Genomic DNA, 21,676 nt, shown 5'->3' with positions numbered 1-21,676 from the left:
TTTGTCATGCTGTTTACAGTGTCGTGTCTTGGTGTTTCCACCTTGTTCTCTGCCGTTTCGGCCTGGTCCTCTGCCTTGTGTTCCAGGGAGGCTAGGTTATTCCTGGTGCTCTCCTGTGTTCTGGTTGCCGGCTTTCGGTCTGTACTACATGTGTCTCTTTATCTTCTGGCTGGTCCCACTTCTCTTCATGGGCCGGTTGGTGCTACTGGAACGGTCCTTCTCTAGGGCTTGTTCTGGGGTTCCCTCGCCTCTCTCGTCGTCTTGCGCTCTGCTTGTTCTGGGCACGCTGCTTCATAGTATTTGCCGGCTGTCTGCTGCGCACGCCTGATAGTTCTAGTCCACCTCCGAGGGCCTCGGCGTGTCAGAGTACGCTCCTGTCCCTTGCTTTGCTGGAGCTTGCGCGTCTGTGTCTTCCTTCTCACGTCTGCGCTTATCGGCTGTGGAACCGTTCCTGCCTTGTTCCCTGCCTCGGGACGGACACCCGTTCTGCTGTCCCCTTTGCTGTGTTTGTGTCTTCTTGCGGGGCGGGCTCTGCCTCTGTTCCTCCTCTTCTCCTTGGATTTGAGGGTGGTTCTTTCTTCCTTGCTACTCGCTGGGTGCTGTCTGTCCCTCCGGGTTTTCTGGCGGACGCCCCTTGCTCCTCGGGTCGGCTTGTGGTATCCTGGCCTTCCCTTCTCCTTGTTCTTGCTTACTTCTGCTTGGAGGGGGCTGGGCCGTCTTTCCTGTCCCCATGACGCATCCCCTGTTGGGGCCCTGTGTTCTTCCAAGCTGGTGAGGTTTTTCGCACCCCTCCTCCCCTCAGGGTATGGCTAGGGTATCTATTGTACGTTAAGGAATCTGCGGCTAGTAGTCTCTATCAGATGTACAAGTTACTTACCTTCGGTAACGATGTATCTGGTAGAGACGATTCTAGCCGCAGATTTCTTCACGGCCCGCCCTTCCTCCCCATTCTGCGAGGACCCTTCAGCTTGGTCTTATTCACTCGCCCCCCTTCGGGTGGCATTTGTCTTCTGTGGGTGCTCTCTTTCTCTTCCTCACTGGCAGGATGCTTTGTTCACTTTATTTGTTCCACTCCTTCCATTCTGGTACTTGGTCGGTAGGTTCAAATGTACAGTTGCATCCCTGCACCCTGGTTCTTCCAGTGTGGGGCCTACTCATAATCTTCTCCCTTTGTTCGTTGCTTGGGGTTTCTGACTCCTCTGCACTCCTCTGGGGTGGGGTCTCTTGGCTGTGCCTCAGTCCTTGGCTTTTTTTTACAGGGGATACAACACTCCTTGCTGGTGTTGTCTTGGGGTGCTTTTGGTTCCTCATCTGTTCTGGACTTGTCGCCCTTCACTGTTAAAGATTGTGGTTGCTGACTTTCTGTCGTCTGCCCCGACATTTTTTCACATGTTTTTCTGTCTCCAGGGGGGATATCTCCTTTGCTTTGCGGGGTTGCTTCTCAGAGCAGTGCTCTGCTCCTTTCTTTCCATGCTTTTCAGTAATGCAGTGCTTGGCACTGTTCCTAATGGTGTTGTTCCTCACCATTTGTTTCTCCCTTTTTGTTTCACTGATTTTTTCGCACACTGTTCCCATACTCTCACAGTTTTGTTTGTGATGGCTCCGCGTTGTGGCGCGGAAAAGTTGTTAGAAGAAAACTGACGTCAGCGTGCCGGGGTGGGACTTATGTGACCTCGCTGACATCACGTCCGCGGACGACGTCAGGGCGGGGTCGCGTGGTACTGCCCCCGGCACGCAGAGATGCTGTGGCAAAAGTTTTCTGGATCCAGTCTCACCCCTGGGGATAATTCTACGTTTAGGAATCAGCGGCTAGAATTGTTTCTACCAGATACATCGTTGACGAGGGTTAGTAACTTGTACTTCATGTTCGTGTCGTCACATAATTCCACTTTGGTACAGTACATTTTGAATGGTTTCTGTAGTAGCTTTGATGTGTTTTGTGTTATATAATACCACGTCAGGTTGCACTGAACTGAACTGGACCAAACTGAAATATTCATTCTAAATATTCATGATCCTAGAGCACATGAGCATTTGGTTATACTTTAAGATTTGCAATTAAGGAAAATTGGTAAGAATAACATCTTATTTGAATAGTAGGATTTTACTGGGTACATTGATCCAGACCAAGTTTTGATGAAGTTTAGAGAGTGGTCTCAATTTGGTAAAAATGTTGCGATTATTATTTTGACTCAATTTAATAAATTAACAATTGCAGAAATAATTTCATCAAATCTCCCTGAAGTAAGTGCAGATATTAAGAATAATAAAGTGATGTGGGTATTCACCAGGGGGGGTGCATAGCTGAAGACCGCTTTTTCACACTTAGTAGAGGGACTGAATATACAATACCAGGTACACCGCTGTACGTGCCGTAGAGTAGATACACTCTGGGTTCCTGGGGCTCCTGCAAGCACGTGATGATCATACTGTTAGAGATGCATGTTCAGGCCTGATAGACTAATGGTGACTTTTTTATATGGTATGTACCGTGTCTAGTATTCTGATATGCAATTAAAATCAACAGAGAATGGTTAACAAAACGAATAAGAAAGAGCTTATTGGTTGGCTGTAAATGGATTTTCATCATTTGTCTGCCACGAAGCCAAACAAGTAATTTTTCTGATTTTTAGAGGAACCTATTTCTTAGTGATGTTTCTTCTATTGAAAACCTATCACCAATGAGTTTCTGGGTGAGATTGGAGACATCTCTGTAAACTTAGTTGAAACCCAGCTCAGAGGGCACCTACACATAGTGAATGACATGCTGTTAGACTGATAGAGCAAAATGTTTTATTTTAATTAAAGCAATTTCCCGAGGAATCAGTATTTTTATTTTTTTGCCAAACAGACGTGTTAAATTCCAGATCAAATGGGTAAAAGAAGTTATTTACAAGTTTAAGTAATCTAATCAAGTGGATGGGTTTCTCTGCAACCGGAGCTGTTATTTTATATCTGCTTGCTCGCTGTGCATGCGTCTTTAACTGTGGACTCGGTTGCTGACGTTTGCACCCCCCTGCTTAGCCTGCTGACTGTTTTGTGTGTGAAAATTAATAAAACTATTTACCCCAAAAAAGTAATCTGATCAAGTAGGTAAAAGAAGCTATTTAGAAGTAAGACATTTTGCAAATTAAAACAGCAGCCTGTTCAGTTGGATTTCTTAATTTTTGGACATGCAGATGCACCCATGTTGACTGTGTTTTCTCTGTTGTAAAGGTGCGAGTCATCTGTTCTGCTGCCACTCCTCTGCCACGATTATTTATGCAAGAAAAACGGGGCGATCCGCACGACCAAAGTAGAATGCTGATGGATGACCTTGGGCTGAGCGAGGTACAGAAATGTTCCTAAAATTTAAATATATCAGAAAACTCAATTCTATTATATTGTGTTACTAGACTCCTGAGTCTGGTCCTCCTGAAACTTATTACTTATAGATTTACTGCTGAAGGCAGTCAAGCAGCCATTGTGATTTGCTCTCCTTCCGAATTATTATTGTAGCGTGATTTAAAATAAAAGTAGTGTTTTTGACATGTTTGTCCAAACTGATCATGCCTCAAATGGTACATCTTCTCATTTTAATGTACCAGTTCTACTCGCCTAATTGCCAGATAAATAAATAATGGTATTACATTTGTAGTGCATGTCTGTAAATCTAGGTACATTTGTATAACTTACATATAACATGTATTCGATGTAGAAGAAAGATGTCGCATTACTTTTGGATTTCTTGTTTCCAGTATGCCAAATTGGCCTGATAACTACATTTACAAATTGGAACGATATTTTATAATTTAGATATCTAAGTAAGTAGGTGATGTTTCATGTGCACCCTTTTCTGCCATTTTACTTGGTTGACAAATATATAGTAGTATTTTTGCAGGGCTAGCAGCCAGGTTTATTGCAGCAAACATGGAGAGGCCATTGCCATAAATTCATGCCAGCTCTTATCCATGATCATTCCTGCCAACCAAATTGTATTCTGCAACTCATATAAAACGTTTCTTGAGGCACAATGGACCACCACTTTGGTGCTCCACCGTTGTTTTAATCCAATGTGGTCTTTCTAATCAGCAAAGGGAATCAAAATACTTTTCTATGTTCCAAACGCTAAGAAAAATAAGTCAGCCTATTGTCCATCCACTATACAATAAACCACCTGCTTTGCTCCAATTCCATTATCCGGCTACTATGATGGCTGCAAATGTATTCTGTTCCTTTGGGCAACACTGCAAGCTCTCTTTTTCATGCAGCAAGAGGTTTATCATACTGTTCGCCTTCACTGCAACTTTAATTCTACTCATCATCAACAGGGGATAAAAATATGCCAAAGGTTTTATTTACCTTTTTTTCTCACTTAACTCCATCTGCACAAATACTTAAGTGCTGATGAGAAGTCAGTATATTAAACAATTGTCACTGACATTTGATAAATGTGCAGGTTCTAAGTCTGAATCCTGACAAGGTGTAAACTGAGCCTTCCAGCCACATGTAATTTGCAGCACTTAGACACTGCAGAAATGGGATATGCCACACTCAATAAATATAACTTAATATTATTTGTATGCCTTTGAATCCACATTGGGCCCTTAAACCACACCACTCCACAATCTTCTTCATTGACTTCTTTGGGCTTAGCTATCCATTGCACTGCTTAGCTGGTGAAAATATATGCATGCACAATTTAATAGCAATTTTTTCCTCCTCCTAAAATAATTTCCAGTTTTATTTTGCCTGTAAATCACAACTTTGTCTCACCCTATTTTTTTAGAGCAGAGATCATTACTTACATAATTACTTTAGTTGTTGACTGACTCTTCTCATCAGGTGTGGTCTTCTTTGTGGCTGGTAAGATTTGTCCCTGTTTCTATGTCAAACTCACCCACCATGTTACTGCTATGGGCCATCAAGCATTCTGAGCCTGGCAATTGAAAGCCATCTATATTCTCTTGCTTGCCCTATTTTAATGATGCTACCACTGAGTGGATAACCTCTCCTGTTCAGTTCCATCTCTAGCCTTAATTAAAACACTAAGGGCCTGATTACGATGTTGGTCGAAGTTGCCTCTGACCGACACCGTCACAGTGCAGAAACCACCCGACCATAGGTCGGCGGTTCCGCACACTGAATTAGAATGCGATCGCACATGGTGCGGTCGCAAGCTTTCATTTCTCTAAGAGAGCTTGTGCGGCAGGCGATTTCCGCCCACAGCACAAGATCCCATTGAGAAATTGCAGTTTGTAAAAATCTCTGCACCGCACTGTGCAGGGATTAAGGCCCTAAGTGGAGGGCCAGGGGGAAGGGGACCCTATAGGGGCCTCCAAAGTAGCTTTCTGACAGTCCTTCCATGTCGGAGAGGCCGACATGGAAAGGCTGTCAGAAACCGGCATCATAGTCCCGACGGCGGAAATGCCATTCTTAAGGGATTATGAGCCTAATCCGACTGCCCGACGGGCTCAAGGAGCCATCCGAACCGCGTATGATCCCCCTGCCATTTTAACTCCAACTGCTCTCATTGTAATACGGCAGTCGGACTTTAAACCTACCAAGTTAGTCAGAAAGCCACCTAACAGCAGTAGAAGGCTTTCCGACCGTCATCGTTATCAGGCACCAAGATTATGGTGGTAGGACCTCCTGGCTCATGCTTGTACCAAGAGATCATCAATCGTGTAATTTGAAATGGTGCAGACAGGGATAGTGCAGTATAGCGTTCCCCAGCTACCACTGTTGGTTTAAAGGGACAGTGCGTTACATCTCGCTAAAAGTGCTATACTTAAGGCAGGTGCAAACTTGTGCTTCCGCTCGGTGAATGCAAAATATGTACCGGCGTGATTCATATCACCGAAATGGCAGCAAAAGCATCTCTGCCCCCCCCCCCCCCAATCTGTATTATTAAAGTACACCAGGGATCCATAAAAGTATACTTGCATGTCACATTGATCATCATAAAGGCACCTGATGGTTTTGCTCAAGACTAGACTAGAAGAGGGGTTGGTGTGTTTTCTATCTTGACCACCAAATCTGAAATGATTTTCCATGAATCTCAGAACGGTGGAAGATCACATGAATTGCTGGAAAAGATGAAAACATTGCTTTTCCAAGCGTAAACCACTCCTTGGCTTCAGGTGTAACCATATGTGTGCTCTGTTTGTCTGGTTCATTGCTAAGCTTAGCACAAACATCCCTGCATTGGTTACAACTGCCTTCTGTAAACCAATAAAATACAATCCTGTCATGGCCAGGCAGTCTGATGTTAGTCCAATCAGATCTGAACTATGAAAAATTGGAGTTCTATCAACGATTACCCTAGTATCTCCAAGATAGATTACATAGACTGAAAATTAACAGGGTCAGGTTACCCTCCTGCCCTGTTTGCCTTTCACTGGTTAACGAGCAGACAGAAAATTGTACTTAAATCACTATGTACCATCCACTGCCTGAATAAGAATAATTGCTACTTGCCTGGCTCTCTGAATTTTACTCATTCTGTGATCGGACAGCTAAGAAAAGATATGCGATATTTGCCCTGCTGTCTTGAGAGATATATATATCCAAAAGCACTCTTCTTCCTCCCGTTTGTTTATTCAGGATGTTTTCACAGACAAACGGCAGTCATAACGCGTTTCACCTGGGGACTTGATCACATGTCGCGGTTCTACCAATGGCATTTCTTTTTAAAGGTTACACTTTTTTATTCGTTTTTTATCATTGATTGTAATTGGGAAAATGTGTACCACGTGATTACTGTGCAAAAAGTGCTAAGTGCTTACTAAAATAAATTGTATTAAAATACACTTTAACATCCATAAACTTCTATCATAGTATCTCCTTTGTACCGGGATAATCCCCACGGCAAAATAGGTATCCATTGGACCTTAATCCACCTGCTAACACACTGTGCAAATTGCGCTGTTTAAATACATTTTGTTGGATACCAGATAGGGCTTTGCTCTTTCCATAACTGGAAAAGCGTTTTTGGTTTTGCCAATAACTTTGGCTTCGCTTGCCGAATCTCCACAAAATCTACAGAAAATGTCCCCTTTTTGGTTCAGCTGCTGTGTTAAAAGTTACGATGTGATCCGTCAAGCGGGAGGGTAGGAAAAAAGGGGGTCCCAGGACTCGTTTTCCATATGTTATGTATATGGGTGTTTTTCATTTTTTGAACACGACTACAGCCCGAACTGCTGAACGGAATCACACCAAATTTGGCATAAAGTTAGAGGCTGGTCCAGAAAGCATGCTTTTTGTGATTTGGTGTAAATCCGCTCAGTAGTTTTTTAGATATCAAACTTAAAAAAATGTACATATCTGGGGACACGAGTCCTTGCAGTGGCTCGCAGATCCTACTAAAATGTTATTGGCTGCCAAAACTTCAACCAGGAAGTGTTGGCAGCCATCTTGGGACTCTGCTTGAAGCCGAGTCCCATAAACAAAGTAAAAAAGAAAGAAAAGGGGGACCCCACCGGGGGGTAAAAAGCATTTTTTTGTTTTTGCCGTGGACTCACGGGTGGATCTGCGAATCAGCGGGCTCCTGCGCATCTTTTTTTTAAAGCCCCCAGGGGAATGAGGGAGGGGGGCTTATGCCCCCCGTTAGGCTTATAATAAACCCCAGGGACAGCCTCCTCCCCAGGGCAATGAACACAGTAAATGCGTGGGGCCCGCTCGCCCCCCCCAGGGGCTGCCCTGGGGACCGCCACCTCCCAGGGGCACACTGTTTTATAAAAAAAAAGAAATGTGGGAGAGGCCCTATGGCCTCCTCTGCTGCCCTGGGGACTGCCAACTCCCTGGGACTAATGGTAACATTAGGGGGGGCTGTGCCTCCTCCCCCCCCGGGGCCCTAGATGGCCCTGGGGACCTCCACTTCCCAGGGCTGGCTCCAGCAATGTCCCGGGGTGCCCCCCGGGACATTCCAGCTTGGCCCTGGAGGTGACAGGATGGCTTTTTGGCCCCCAAGGACCCTCTGGAGCCAATGGGGCTTTATTCCCCAATCATCAGTGCGCCAGGAGGAGAACAGGGCCTGACCTCCAAAGACCTCTAAGCGGTAAGTGTGTGGGACTTACTAAAGGTTACAGGAGCAGTTGTTGGGCCCCAAGGACGTCCTTGTGGGCCAACTAACCCTCCTGTTAACTTCAGTAATTCCCACACTGCGGGATTGCTCAGAGGTCTTGGGAGGCCAAGCCCCCTTTCTCACCACTCTGCAAAAATGTCTCCTGGCACACTACTGGTTAGGGAATGACGTCCTCTTGGATGCTGAGGGACCTTGGGGCCAAGAAGCCCTCCTGGTACTCTCTGTAACTCCTACACAGCTGGATTCCTGCAGACTGCAGAGGTTATTGCCTTTATCAGCTTTATTAGGGTGGTCTGATAATTTCCCCACGTTTCCACATCTGGATACCAATCTATCAGAAAAAATTAGTGTCTTGTGGGGGTGAGATTTTTTCATTTACATTGTAAGTGTAGCTTGTCTAATGTTTTTGTAGTTGGATATCGCTGTTAGGCTTTCTTCCATGTAGGTACAATTAGTTCCCTTTCAGTTCCTGACAACACTAATACCGCTAGGTTAGTTTTCAAAGCATTTCACATCACAAACAGCTCTTGATTCTTCTAGCTGACTTATCTATTCTGCTTACACCAGACCAGTACATACTTTTGTACTCTGTCCATACTTAATATGAAAAGAGCATCCTTCAACTTCATCACATCCACTCCTGTCACCTGCCTCTTCATCACAACTTCATGATTGAAAGTCAAGTAAGTGTATTAATAAATTGTTTGTACATAGTTTTTAATACTACAGTTCTTAGCCATATATACAAATAGATTATATTTATTATACAATATAATGATGCTCAATTGTCCCATCTTAGAGGCATGAACGCCTGAGATGGCTGATGCAGAGTTTGACCGAGTGACAAGTAGGTCTCTCACAGATCTGGTCAGCGGGCCCTTACCTGGCTTACCCATCTTGCCCGCACTTATAAAACTAATGTGAAATGGTTTTGTTAAATGTTAATAATGCCGTCATCGTAAGTGGCAGTAATGTAAGCTTTTACATCTGGCGTAGGGTTGTGAGAAAGATATAGAAATTGTGTTATCTGTTTATGAAACCATTGGCAGACAGTGCCACATAAGCTAACTTCCACCATATGTGAATGTCTGCTTGATTTATCTTTTACTTGCAAATTTCCAGTATCCAAAAAAACAGCAAAGGTGCTAAACATAGTTGAAATTCTCAACTTTTTGTAATCCGTCTCTCAGATATGTTAATGGTCAGTGACTCAAATTTACATGGTTCTTGAATTGGAAGAAGTCAACGCATAACCTGAATTGACCTGTCAACTTTACATCCCAAAAGAATTGTTGAAAGGACATTTTCTTTGTGTTAATTCTTCTTTTCACAGTGATATCGAGCTGCAAGCAATACTTTGTACAGCTTGTCATCCTCTGACTTCTTATTTTCCTTTAGTTGAAGATCTGTGATATGCAAATGAGCGAAACTGCAGTAAAAGCCTTCAGGAAAATATAATCCTAATCTATAGTGATACGTTTTAACCTTTGTTAAATGATTGCATTTTTGCACTTTACTGTTTCATTCCAACTAGAATATTCCTCTGAAATGATGGTTTCTACTTGTTTTTGCCGTTTGATCTGTTTGAAAACACATGGACATTTGAAATCTGTCATTTTCACAATATTAGGTTAAGATTATCCTCATAACAGAACCTTCATTGTCTCGTATACAAAACAGAGTTGTAGTACTACAAATGCTGTACTAGAGCAAAAACATTTTAATGTAACGTCTGTAGATGATGCTATAATTTTTAATTAGGGCTCCCGGTTTTATGGTATTTATTTTTTTGCCATTTCCGTCTGTATTTATCCTTATTGATTTTTGCTAATTTTATCTGCATTTATCCTTGTTTATTTTGGGGTATGTGGCAAAAGTAAGCTGAAATGAGTATATTTCCACATTTATTTAACCAATAAATATGCAGTCATGCTTGAATGTCTGCCAGGTTTCAGTGCTGTGAACACCCGCAGAAGATAAATCAATGCACGTTTATGAAAATGTGCATATTTCAGTATCAACTTTGTGCATATCTACTGCTGTTAAAGACTCTTAGCAAAATTCCTTTCTTTTGTAACCCCCTTAACTATCAATCCACACATCTAGTGGTCTGGCAGTTACAGCAGACAGTATTTAGAATTACTCAAAAAGCAACACAATTTACGCTTTTATCCAACATTTAAAAATAAATAGAGATCAGAAAATGAATGTTTTCTGTCTGTATTTATCTGTAAAAATCAGTAAAAACGGAAAACAGTGAGCCTTATTTTTAATGTGAAGGCAGCTATTTGTGTTGGTGTGACGAGAGGCATAGTTTCATGAAAACGTACCTTACATGCACAAAAATTCCCTGATCCAAATATACTGCATGAGCGGGTATCTCCGCTTGCAGACTGCGTTGACTAATGTAGAAAGTCATCCGACGATATCATGTGTGCAGTGCAGAGTACAACAACTGAAACAAAATTAGTTCCTCAGACCAAAAACAAAAAGAAATAAAGTGTTGTTTACATCAGAATAATATTTATTTTGCAATTACAGTGCGCCTTTTTTTAAATCTTACCAGGGAGGGTTTCATGCAGGACCCACATGTAAGTCATGAAACACTGTGAAATAAACTGGATATTTTTGTGAACTGTTTCTACTTGTGTCATAATAGATATTTATTGCCTCTATTTGAGCATCAGATTGCACCCATTGATTTCTATAAAATGACGCACCCTCCAAATTGGAATAGTTGCATTGGTCATGTGACTGGAGTGGCAGCCATCTTCCATTTTATAGTCTGAAGTGCGACTCTAGGAAAGATAATCAATGTTAACACTAGCTAAAATCGGCAACTTCCACAGTGGGATTTTGGTCTTGTCCAGCGCTGATATGCGGATGGTAATTTATTGTATGAGGGCAGTGTCCGATCAACTAGAGGAAAAATAAGTATAAGCTGCCCATATTGAATTGTTTAACTGTTAACTCTTGAAGACCTTATTGGACAGTTGAATACAAGCTTACAGCAAAAGGCAGGCCTTCGTTGTTGTTCATAATGTGTTATAAATCCATAACCTAAACTAAGACGAGTAGTAGTGGTATTAACTGTCAATCCCTAGTTCTTTGATGGGCCTGTTCACTGTTCTTTGGAAATCACTATATAGGATTAAGAATAATGAGTCTACTAAAGTATGTCCTTCATTAGAGAAGTAGTACTGTGTGGTTGAGTATTTTGTATAAGTGATTGTTCGTCCTCTTTTGCGAAGATTGGTTTCATTCTTAGATTTTCCAGAGGGGTATTGGTTCCACCGGTTTAGGTAGATAGCATCTTTAGATTTGCATGTGAAAGATCCTTTAACCTGAACAGTTGTTTTGGTAGCATGTGTAGGTTTTTGCGTTTGCTTCTACATGACCTGCTCCTTTCTGGTGTTCCTCTCTTCCGCTCCCACCTCACCATGGGGACAAAAGCAGCAGAAAAGCACCGTGTCCATCTGCCAGAGAGATGATGGCAATAGATTCCAGGGGGCAGAAGGTAGAACACTACATCTCCTTGCCCACCCGGCCTCTGTGGCAAGCAACACAATGTGGGTTTAAAGCACTGCACCTTCTCACCTAATACCTACTACAGGATTGATTGATACAGACCATGAATAACACTGACACGCCAAACACCCTTTTCTCCTGGACCTGTGTGTAGGACAGAACACTCCTATAACTCACCACTGATTTGAGTCAGTTCTTCGTTTGGAAAATCCCTGTGCCATTCTGGACTTCTTGTCCAATGTTAGAGCAGAGAACAGACTATACCCAACTATGCAACATCACCCTCTCTACATGCACAGATGCTCAGGAAAACATCCCAGGTCATTCTTCAACTTCAACACTCCTGTCACTAAGATAGGGAACTGACATTTCACACTCCACCATTCAGAGAGGGTGTGAGGGAGCATCCTAGAGACATTCTGCAGCAGCCCACTGATTGGCTTGAAGCAGAGTATAGACAATGACTGACTTTTTGTATCTTCCAGATCCTGTTAACCTACGATTGAAGCCTGCCTTACAAGTTGGCAGTGACTTTGAATTGGGCAAAAATGTGTTTTTGTGCCTGATTTGACATTATAAGTTGAGCATAAATTTCACACTCGCCTTGTGTTTTTCCCAGCACAGGTTTAGTCATTTACTACCTTACAGAAAACCACAATTCTGAGTTTTGCTGCTTGGAACAAGAGAGAATATGCAGTGTTTCTGCATTATCCCTTATTCTGATTTACAGAACTTGTGTTGGGGAGGGAAGACCACACTAGGAAAGATATGAACAAGATGGTATCTGTATTTCTCTGGGTGATTTTATTGCAGCCGAAAACCCTTGGAATGAGCGCTTCTTTTCTTTTAATAGGAGCTTCTCGAGGTCTTTTGGAGTACTAATCTCCCAGGAGCCTCTAGGAGTACTGCTTTACTACTCAGCCAGCTGGTGATTGCCTTTCACCATACTTAACAACATCTATATACAAATGTCAAGTGACATCACCTCAGACCACGTCTGGACTTCTTTCAAAGCAGGATGTCTGCAATGTGATTCAAACCGACTAGGCAGAGTTTGTTTTCATTAACACCGGCACACTTAAAGCAGATGACCAGGATTGATTTTACAACATGAACTTTGTAAGGCTTCTCCCCGTCTCTTTTCCTGTGCTAGCCCCCTGGACTTCTAGGGTGATTCTTTCCAGTTTTTGCATAGTCATCTGAATTAGGAAACAAATTCAACGTCATTTCGTCTCAAGCCATTGCGAAAACCTAGCCTTTATTCCCACCAAACACCATCTGCTTCATGGTCTTGACTCTTGTCCTTTCAAACATAAACGTAGATAATGCCCTGATACCACTAATAGTGTTCCTTATGTACCCAGTCAACCTTGACACATGTACTCTGGATTCCTCTACTTGGAGGGATCTACTTCAAAGTGCGATGTGTGCTCTACAGTGCCATCCACACAAACAAACATCATCACTTAACAAGCACAAATGAGGCACCTGTATGCGCCAGAGATACCTTTGAAATATTGCATGAAACTACCGCATGGGGCAGATTGGAGGAGGCTAGAGTTGTGGGAGGAGGCTGGAGTACTCTCTATGGGGCAGTTATACGAACATGGTATGTTGGTACCATTCGATATATTTAGCGGTAAAAACGAGATACCTGGGGGCGACTTATTGCTTCATGCGTCCCTGCCAGCCGCAATCCGTAAACACTGGAGGAGCAGCCTGACTAAACCAACCTTTAAATGAAGGGTGTCAAAACGTGGTGTCTGCAGCAGGGACATTTAAAACGGTTACCTGTTTATATAGAAGGCTGAGCAGGTCGACTCTCCTACCGCTTTAGGAATTGCAACATAAGTGGAAGGAGGATTTAGGGGAGCCCATAGAGGACATCGTGTGGGCAGAGCTCACGGAGAGGGTTAGTAAGGTTTCCAGGAATGCTAGGTTCCAGCTGGTAAATTTTTACGTCTTCCATGGAGCGTACCTCACACCTGGGCACCTCAACAAGTATTTTAATATGGTAACCGCGGCTTGCCCCAGATGTGGAGAAATAGGCGCAGAGTTACTTCACATGTTTTGGAATTGCCCAGAGATAGGACATTTCTGGAGAGAGGTGAAAGAGGTGTTAGCCGAAATTACTGAAAAGGAGGTGCACTTGAATCCAGGACATTGCTTACTTCACAGATTCCCACACAATGCCAGGAATAAAGTCACTAGTAAGTTTCAAGACCTGGGACTGATGCGAGCGAAGCAGGATATCACGAGTCATTGGAAGGCGAGGGGAGATCCTAGCATAGGCAGGTGGAGAAGGGAGTTTGAGCGCTGGGCAGGTAGTGAGGGAACGGCATGGTTAAGAGATGCTAAGCGTAATGGGAGTGAGAAGACGCTGGATGTAGCCAGGGCATGGAAAGCTTTGGCGCTACACCATAAGCAGCTAAATGACATCACAGATGAGAGTAATAGAGATGCCCCTAGCAGATGGTTTGTAAGCTGTATTGGAGGGATGCATGGGAGCGGAGAGAAGAAATGGTGGGGGGCTCCTCTATCAGCAATTGACTGGAGACCATGGATACTACGATAACGGGATGGAAATTACAAGAGACTAGCCCTGGGAAGCTTCCCTGAGCATAGAAATCCACAGCACGCCTGGGGGGAGGGTAGAGTGGGTGCGGTTGCCAATAAGTTGAGGGTGGGGGGATAGTTTGTTAATTGCACTACGTATCACTGCAAGATGTGAACTTGGTTGTAAAGGAACCTCCTGAAAAACTATTGACTGACTATGAAGATCTCTACAGTAGTGATAAGCTGCATACCTGTTAACAGAGGATTTGTGTTGATTCACATGCTCATTCCAAAGATTATACTCTATCGGTATATGTAACGTAAATGCCTAATAAAGTTTGTTTACAGAAATTACTTAGCAAGCACAATCCACACCTCCAGTGGCAGCCACACAACCCATAGTTACATCCTTGCTTGACATGAAATCTAGAAAATGAGCACAAAGTAGAAAACACTCCTTTTATTCTCCCAAGACTGCGGAACAATCCCTCTGTTCACATCAGACTCACCTTCATGAAATATTTAGAGACCTATCTCTTCAGCATCTTCCCGTCATCCGTGGACTAGTTCCTTCCAGTCCTCCCTCAACATTACCCACCTTTATCTTTACCCATCATGATATGATGATTCCCACTAATGCAGCTGCGACTGGCTCACAGCACTAGAACACCACAAAAAAGTGTCACGCAATCAGCGATTCAAAAATATCCAATTCAACATACTACACCGCGCATATCTCACGCCGGCGCGGCTCAAGCGCTTCTTTCCTGCGGCACAGTTTACTGCCCCCGTTGCCGCACGCCTGGCGCCACATTCATCCATGTGTTATGGACATGCTGCACACTGCAAACCTTTTGGGCGAGAGTGCACGCCACACTGTAGATAGTCACGGGCCTGACAGGACTTACCACTTGGGAGGCTAGTGCCCTAGGAATATTTAAACGATACAAATAGAGAAAGGTGGAGACCCGATTTGCAATACTAGCCGTACTCCTTGCAAAGCTAAGCATTACAATGCACTGGCGATCGCCAGATGGTCCCCCAATACCTGCATGGCGGGGGCGGTCAAGAAATGGGGCGCTGCGGAGGAAGACGCCATCAGACAGGAGGAACGGCGCGGCACAAGACGAAACCCCATATCCATGGAGGGGTCAAAGCTCCTCCACAGCTTTACACAAGCACAAGACACCCCCACAGACACCCCACAGGCCACCCAGGCGGCGCCAGACCCAGACACACCTCGAACCCCACAAGGACCCCCCGAGCGAGGCCACCCCCCTACTGCCCTGAGTGGAACGCTACACTCGCCCTGATAAGGAATCACCTTTTGATGATATCGGACCAGCGAAGAGCAATGCCCTTATTCCCTGCCCCGTCTCCCTGAGTTTTGTCTCCCCAGTTCGGTTACACAAACGGATTGTTCCTTCCCACCATCATACATGGACAACAAGGGTACAATGGTTACACCCGGAAACTAGACACTCCCATTTGTTACCCGATATTCCCCAACAGGCACACGTCTAAGCATACCCCATGCAAGAAGATAGGTGACTACTTGGTAGACACAAAGTTATCCGCCATATTACTGTGAACAATGAATGTTATGCAATGATTAAAGCTATCGACTGAAGTACACCCTGTATGGTAATTGTAAAATCCTACAAAAAGGTTTCAAAATAAAAAATTATAGGATTCCCCACCCCACAGTTTTTAAACATTCTGTATGTACCCATTCATGGAGTGCACACACTCTTATTACCATCTTATTACAGACCACCAAGACCGGATCTCAACTCAATAGGTACCTCCAATAAATTAACCTAATAAAACTACCCCATTCTTCCTTTCACATTAAAGTGTTTTTTCCTTGGTTTATCTTCCTTATACCTGTGCGCCTTCTTTGCCTGCCCTGAATTTTAAACTGCTTCTTTACAAGTTCTCAGAATGATGTTATTGTAATATTTTATAAATTAGAGCCCTGTTGGTAACTAAAGTCAAATATGATGAGAATGTGTTCAAAAGCTGCAGCTTTATCACCCTTTATTTTTTTTCTAATCTAGGATTTATCCGAAGGGCTTTCCATGTTTACGGGAGAAGAAGAAGTCTTTGCTTTTCAGAGAACCTTATCAAGACTTACGGAAATGCAGACTGAACAATATTGGAACGATGGAGACCGCAGTCAGAAATAACCACAAATGTTAGCTCTTTGCACCTCTCTTTGGATCCTATCCTATTTATAAATGAGCGGAAGCACTTCCACTGTAAATTTATGAACTGCAGGTTTTTATTCTTGCCGCACTTTATCCTCTGGGTCATCTTCCATGTCAGTATTTTTATGACAAATTTTAAAGATACACCATATTGTTTTCAGATATTTATATCTATGCAGGTTTTTTGGCTTCTCGGATGCATTTTTGTGTTTTTCTGCCAGCGGACCTCTTCCAGAGATGTTTTAACCGAACAAAATAAGCCTGCCTTATAAAGAACTGCAAAGCAAGCCACACTTCTACAGGCGAGACATGTCTTGAGATGAAGAGAGAGATGCCCACGACTTCTTGCTTTTCATGTATTTGTTAAACCTATGGTTTCTGTTTAGTTAAGGTTCATGCCAGTTATTGCCTGCTATATTCACTCCAGCTTTTACATTCACAAAGCAGAGATTGTTCTTTCATGCTTCATATCCGGTTGTATCCGGGTAATCTGTAAAATCTCAGAGACACCAAGAGTGATTGCTGTCTTCCATGTGCAGTAGGGCGGATTTTGGGTACATGCAGGTTAATGGGTACTCTATTGCCTTTTTATACTCTTCAAAGACTCCGGTTGTGTTGTGGTATGGTACTGACTAACCTACACTACGTGAAGGTCAGCAGGACATGCGAAATAAAGGAAAACAAAGACAGCGCTTACTCCTGTAGGGCGTCTGTCCATTCTTACCAATGTACAGTACTGTAGCAGGGATCAATAAAGAACACTACAACATGTCTACAAGCTTCTCTGCTACCCTCATATTCTTTAAACAGTTGTTTCATTGTATAATACACTCCACAAAATGCACGTCAAATATTTACTTTTTATGATTCAGGTGTTTTGAATGATGCGCATGTACAACCATCGATGCCTTTTTTGCATTTATATTTAAGAGTGAACTGTGTTTGACTGGATGGGAAAGTCATCACCCCTTTCATTCCCCCTTCTGTATTCAAGCACTACGGATTGGGTTATGCTTTTAGTTCTTGCACAGTGTGAACATCCATGAGGTTTGAATGCCTTTGAGTTGACTGGTACTTTGTAAAGAGAATTGATTTTAGCAAATATTAGCAGATTAGACACTGTGCCTTGCTCCACTGAATCGTTAATGGGCAGGGAAGGGGAGTGTGCATGGACTTTGAGAACAAGAGTAGAGAGGGAACTGTGAGAGGGTTCTTCTTTCAGGGTCTTGAAAATATGAAGTATTGAGTCAGGTGGGACTGGTGAGAAATGGAGGAGTGGAGTGTGTCTAAAGAGGTTTTTTGCATTCAATAGCTGCAAATGGTTGTTGTTTGTAGAGGGCCGCATTCCATTTATAATTGTTTAAAGTTCATCTAGAAAAGAGTTGCCTGTGTGTTACTGAAGAAGTTGTTGGATTAAGCGTATTTCTTAAGTAAAATTGGAAATATTTGCTCTAGGGCTGCAAAGTTGTATTGATTTCATTTTAATTATTATTTATACGTGGTCAAATATAAGCCTTATTAACTAATATCAGCAAATATTTACCCTCTAAAATACGAAAATATTTACAGATTCTTCCTCTGTGGTGATAGACTCGCACTGTTTAATTCATGCCCTGGAAGCCCGGTTTTTAAGTTATTTTGTTCCTTGTAGTGCACTAGGCACGGGGAGGTGCCTAGCTCCCTGTCCCCGCTGGTGGCCATACTAGGTGACTTCCACTGATCTTTTAAAAATCTTTGCTTTCTAAAAGTGGGTTGTTTTATATTCCCTGTATATTTTTGCTTACCTGTTTTAACTTGATTTCAGTGTGGAGGTGGTAACAGGGCTTGCAGTTATCTCTTTCCTCCCCCCGTTCTCCTTATTGGCGCCTAGTCATGCCCTTAGAAGCGGACTACAAAATGATGGCCCACGCCGCTAGTGTGCCGAGTGCGCTCCAAAGGCAGGCCCGTTTGTGTCTGTTTGCCACTGGACGGCGCCAGGGGCCCGGCCCTCTGCCCGCTTCAAGACTAACCCAGTTCGTTACTCGGCTTCTGCGATTATGCTTCTTCGACCAGCATTGGCTAAGGATTGCCTACATTCAATCGATCTTTGAGTTGGGAGAAAGAGTTGTGGTAAGTGCAATTTCTCCTTTAATTCTCTACCCCCTCTGGATAAACTGCAGTCAATACCTTGTCCGGTACTAACTTCTCGAAATGTCTTCTTTTGAAATGTAGGTCCCTCAGTAAAGCATACATTTCAAATTTTAGGTTTGTTGACTAGCCAACAACAAGTAGCCTTGTTCTAAGTGGAAACCTGGCTCCACGCGCAGTCTGCACCTGATGTGTTGGATGTGGTACCTGATGGTTACGCTATATTGAGAATTGATAGGCCCAGACAAAGGGGTGGGGGGCTGGCAGTTATTTTTAAGAGGGCCTTCCAAGTCAAATTTATAGAAACCACGATTCCTGGCTGTGAATCAGCCTTCTTTTCCCTAGCACTCAACAGTTCGCACTCTGTTGCAGGCTTTCTTATTTTCAGGCCTCCAGGTCCTGTTGGGGTCCTTGTTAACGCCATGGTGGACTGCCTATCGCCATATGCTCTTCGCTTCTTGACCCTATGGTCCTGGGCGAACTTAATCTACATTTTGAAGACAAACATTGCTTGTAGCATTGGCGTTAACAAAAGAACTAGAGGCTTTAGAACTGATTCAGTTAGTTCATTCTGCTACACATATTAGAGGACATACCCTTGACACTATTTTCACAATTGTAATGTGATAAAAGTCTTGCCCCTGGATACCTGGTCCGACCATTTCGTTCTTCCCGTTCAGATTTTGGAATCTTGGAATAGACCAGACTCTCTAAACCAAGTCCCTTTGTATAAAAAAACTTGGAAATGATCGCTAGTTACTCCTGTTTCCTTCACTGCCAAACTGGCTATTAGCATTCCTGTACAAGATACCTGTCCACAGACGGGCAAAAAACAAATAGTCTCCTGGATTACGGGGGCTTTGGACACTCTAGCTCCTTTGAAGCCCTGCCGCAACCCTTCAACGAAATGGTTTATGGAGGAATTGCTGGCCTTAAAAAAAGACTGCAAAAGATTAGAACGCCTTTGGAAAAGAAACTATCAGACTGAGGATAAAATGGTATACTTAGCAGCATTAAAACATTATCACAAACAAATTAGGGGAATACGCCTGGAATTGTACATGCTCAAATTTGAATCCTCTAGGGGCTCTTCTAAGGACATTTTTCAGATTGTTAAAAATCTCTCCTCTCTTGAGCGTGTTACAGTGTCCATTCCCTCTTCTATAGAACACTGTAATCAAGTGGCCTGTTACTTCTCAGGAAAAATAGATAGGATTCATGCGATCTTTCCTGGAGCCAGTAGGAATTTTGAATTTACTCCCCCGGAGAATACACTAGCTGTTGCAGGTCTTTTTAATCTTCAAGCTCCTACTGTTGTGGATATGCTACATCTTCACTCAGCAGTAAAATCGGGCTTGCCTACCGATATTATCACCCCGAACATATTGCTGCAAGGTGGGGAAGCCATTGCTTCTGTTCTTTCTAAACCTCTGAATGTTTCTTTTACCTCTTTGCTAGACCCGAGGGACTGGAAACATGCATTGTGGTCACCTATTTAAGAAACCCTTGTTGGATCCTGCGCTTCAAGAACATTTGAGACCGGTCTCTCTGCTTCCCTTCTTTGCCAAATTAGCTCAAGTTTTTCTTCATCTCCAACTGTCTAAGTTTATTGAAGAAAAGAATGTGCTACATGACTCAATCTGGTTTCAGCCCCATGCATAGCACCGAATTTGCTTTGCTCTTAGCTTCTGAATCTCTGAAAATAGCAGCAGATGAGGGTAAGACAGCAGCCCTGATCCTGGTGGATCTTAGTCCCACCTTCGATACAGTCTCCCACAGCCTCCTTCTAGAATGCCTGTGGGACATATGAGTGAGGGGTGGAACTTTTAACTGGATTACAGATTTCCTTCAAGACCGGTCCTTTAAAGTCATTCAACAGCCCTTCAAATTAGAGACTCGCTCCTTGTTGCAAGGGGTACCACAGGGATTGGCGCTAAGCCCAACCCTGTTTAATGTCTATATGTGCCCACTAGCGGACGGAGTAGCGAGTCATGGGGTGAAGTTATTGTCATATGCGGATGACACTCAGCTGATTATCACCCTGGAACAGAATGAAGCTGAGGCTGTTCCTAAGCTCAGAGCATGCCTGGTGGATCTGGCTAACTGGATGAAGATCAGCTGTTTGCAATTAAATGTAGGAAAGACCTACATTTTGGTGGTGGGTAAGCAGCCTTCTGTCTGGTCCCATGTTTGGTGGCCTCCTGAACTAGGGTTGGTCCCGGTTCCAAAGCCCAAGATAAAAAATCTAGGGGTGTTGTTTGACACTGCACTGTCATTTGATGAGCAAATTTCGTCTCTGGCTGGCACTTGCTTTGGCATCTTAAAGATGCTTTGAAAAATCCTAGATTTGCTACCTCAGTCAGCAAAAAATCATCATCCAGGCAGTGATCATATTCCGCTTGGATTACTGCAATGTTCTGTACCATGGAGCTGCCAAGATCAGAATGAGAATGTTACTGAGGGTACAGAATACCGTGGCCCGTATGTTACTCAAAAATCCGAGATGCTCCCCTCTGAGTGTAAAGCTTCACTGGCTCCTTGTGCAGGCCAGAGTGACTTTCAAAGCTCTATGTTTCTGCCATAGAATCATAAATGTGAAAGGTCCTAGATATCTGTTTCCCTTGATTAAAGAATATCGGCCTAATCGGAGTCTTCGATCATCGGGAACTGCAAGGTTGACCATCCCAAAAGAGCATAACGGCTGGAAGGCAGATCTTTTGGCTTTCTTGCAAGTAAAATATCGAATCTTCTGCCACTTGATCTTAGGATGCAGCTCTCAGAAGTGCTGTTCCATAAGAATTTTAAAACCTGGCTTTTCAGGAAATTCCTGACCACTTTACCGTCTTGGCGGCTCTCCACTGACAGTTAGGAAAAAATCCTAGAGTGTGGACACTCCGTTTGGAGTAACCAGGCGCTTTACAAACTTCTAATCTAATCCCATAAATATACTTTAATAATCCGTAAGCAAAGTATTTGAAAGTCGATCCTTGCCTTGTTAGTCGTGATTTTTCAAATCCAGTTAAAATTGCTGTCAGTATCCCTGTTGGGAATTAAAATACGAGGAATAGTTTATTTCGGACATGAGTTTTTTTTGTAGAACAATGCATCCACAGACAGTACTTTCTGTCAAAAGAGCTGAAAAATTCAAAAAGGGGTAAGTGTCCGAATGCATTTCTCTTGTAGGTTTGGA

The 21,676-nt window shown here is 43.2% G+C and overlaps 1 protein-coding gene across 1 annotated transcript in view; it reads left to right on the top strand.

The window, feature by feature from the left end:
• Positions 1–17,132, top strand: part of AFG1L (AFG1 like ATPase) — a 504,970-nt gene extending 487,838 nt beyond the window's left edge. Inside the window, exons 12-13 of the mRNA XM_085611205.1 lie at positions 3,217–3,330; positions 16,210–17,132. Of these exons, the coding sequence (XP_085467331.1) occupies positions 3,217–3,330; positions 16,210–16,338 (243 nt within the window). The 3' untranslated portion in view covers positions 16,339–17,132. The remainder of the gene's footprint in view (positions 1–3,216; positions 3,331–16,209) is intronic.
• Positions 17,133–21,676: the final 4,544 nt, after the last annotated feature.

Source organism: Triturus cristatus, chromosome 6 (assembly GCF_964204655.1).
Source record: "Triturus cristatus chromosome 6, aTriCri1.1, whole genome shotgun sequence".
In the NCBI taxonomy this organism is placed as follows: Eukaryota; Metazoa; Chordata; class Amphibia; order Caudata; family Salamandridae; genus Triturus; species Triturus cristatus.
This window is presented reverse-complemented; position numbering and strand designations above follow the sequence as displayed.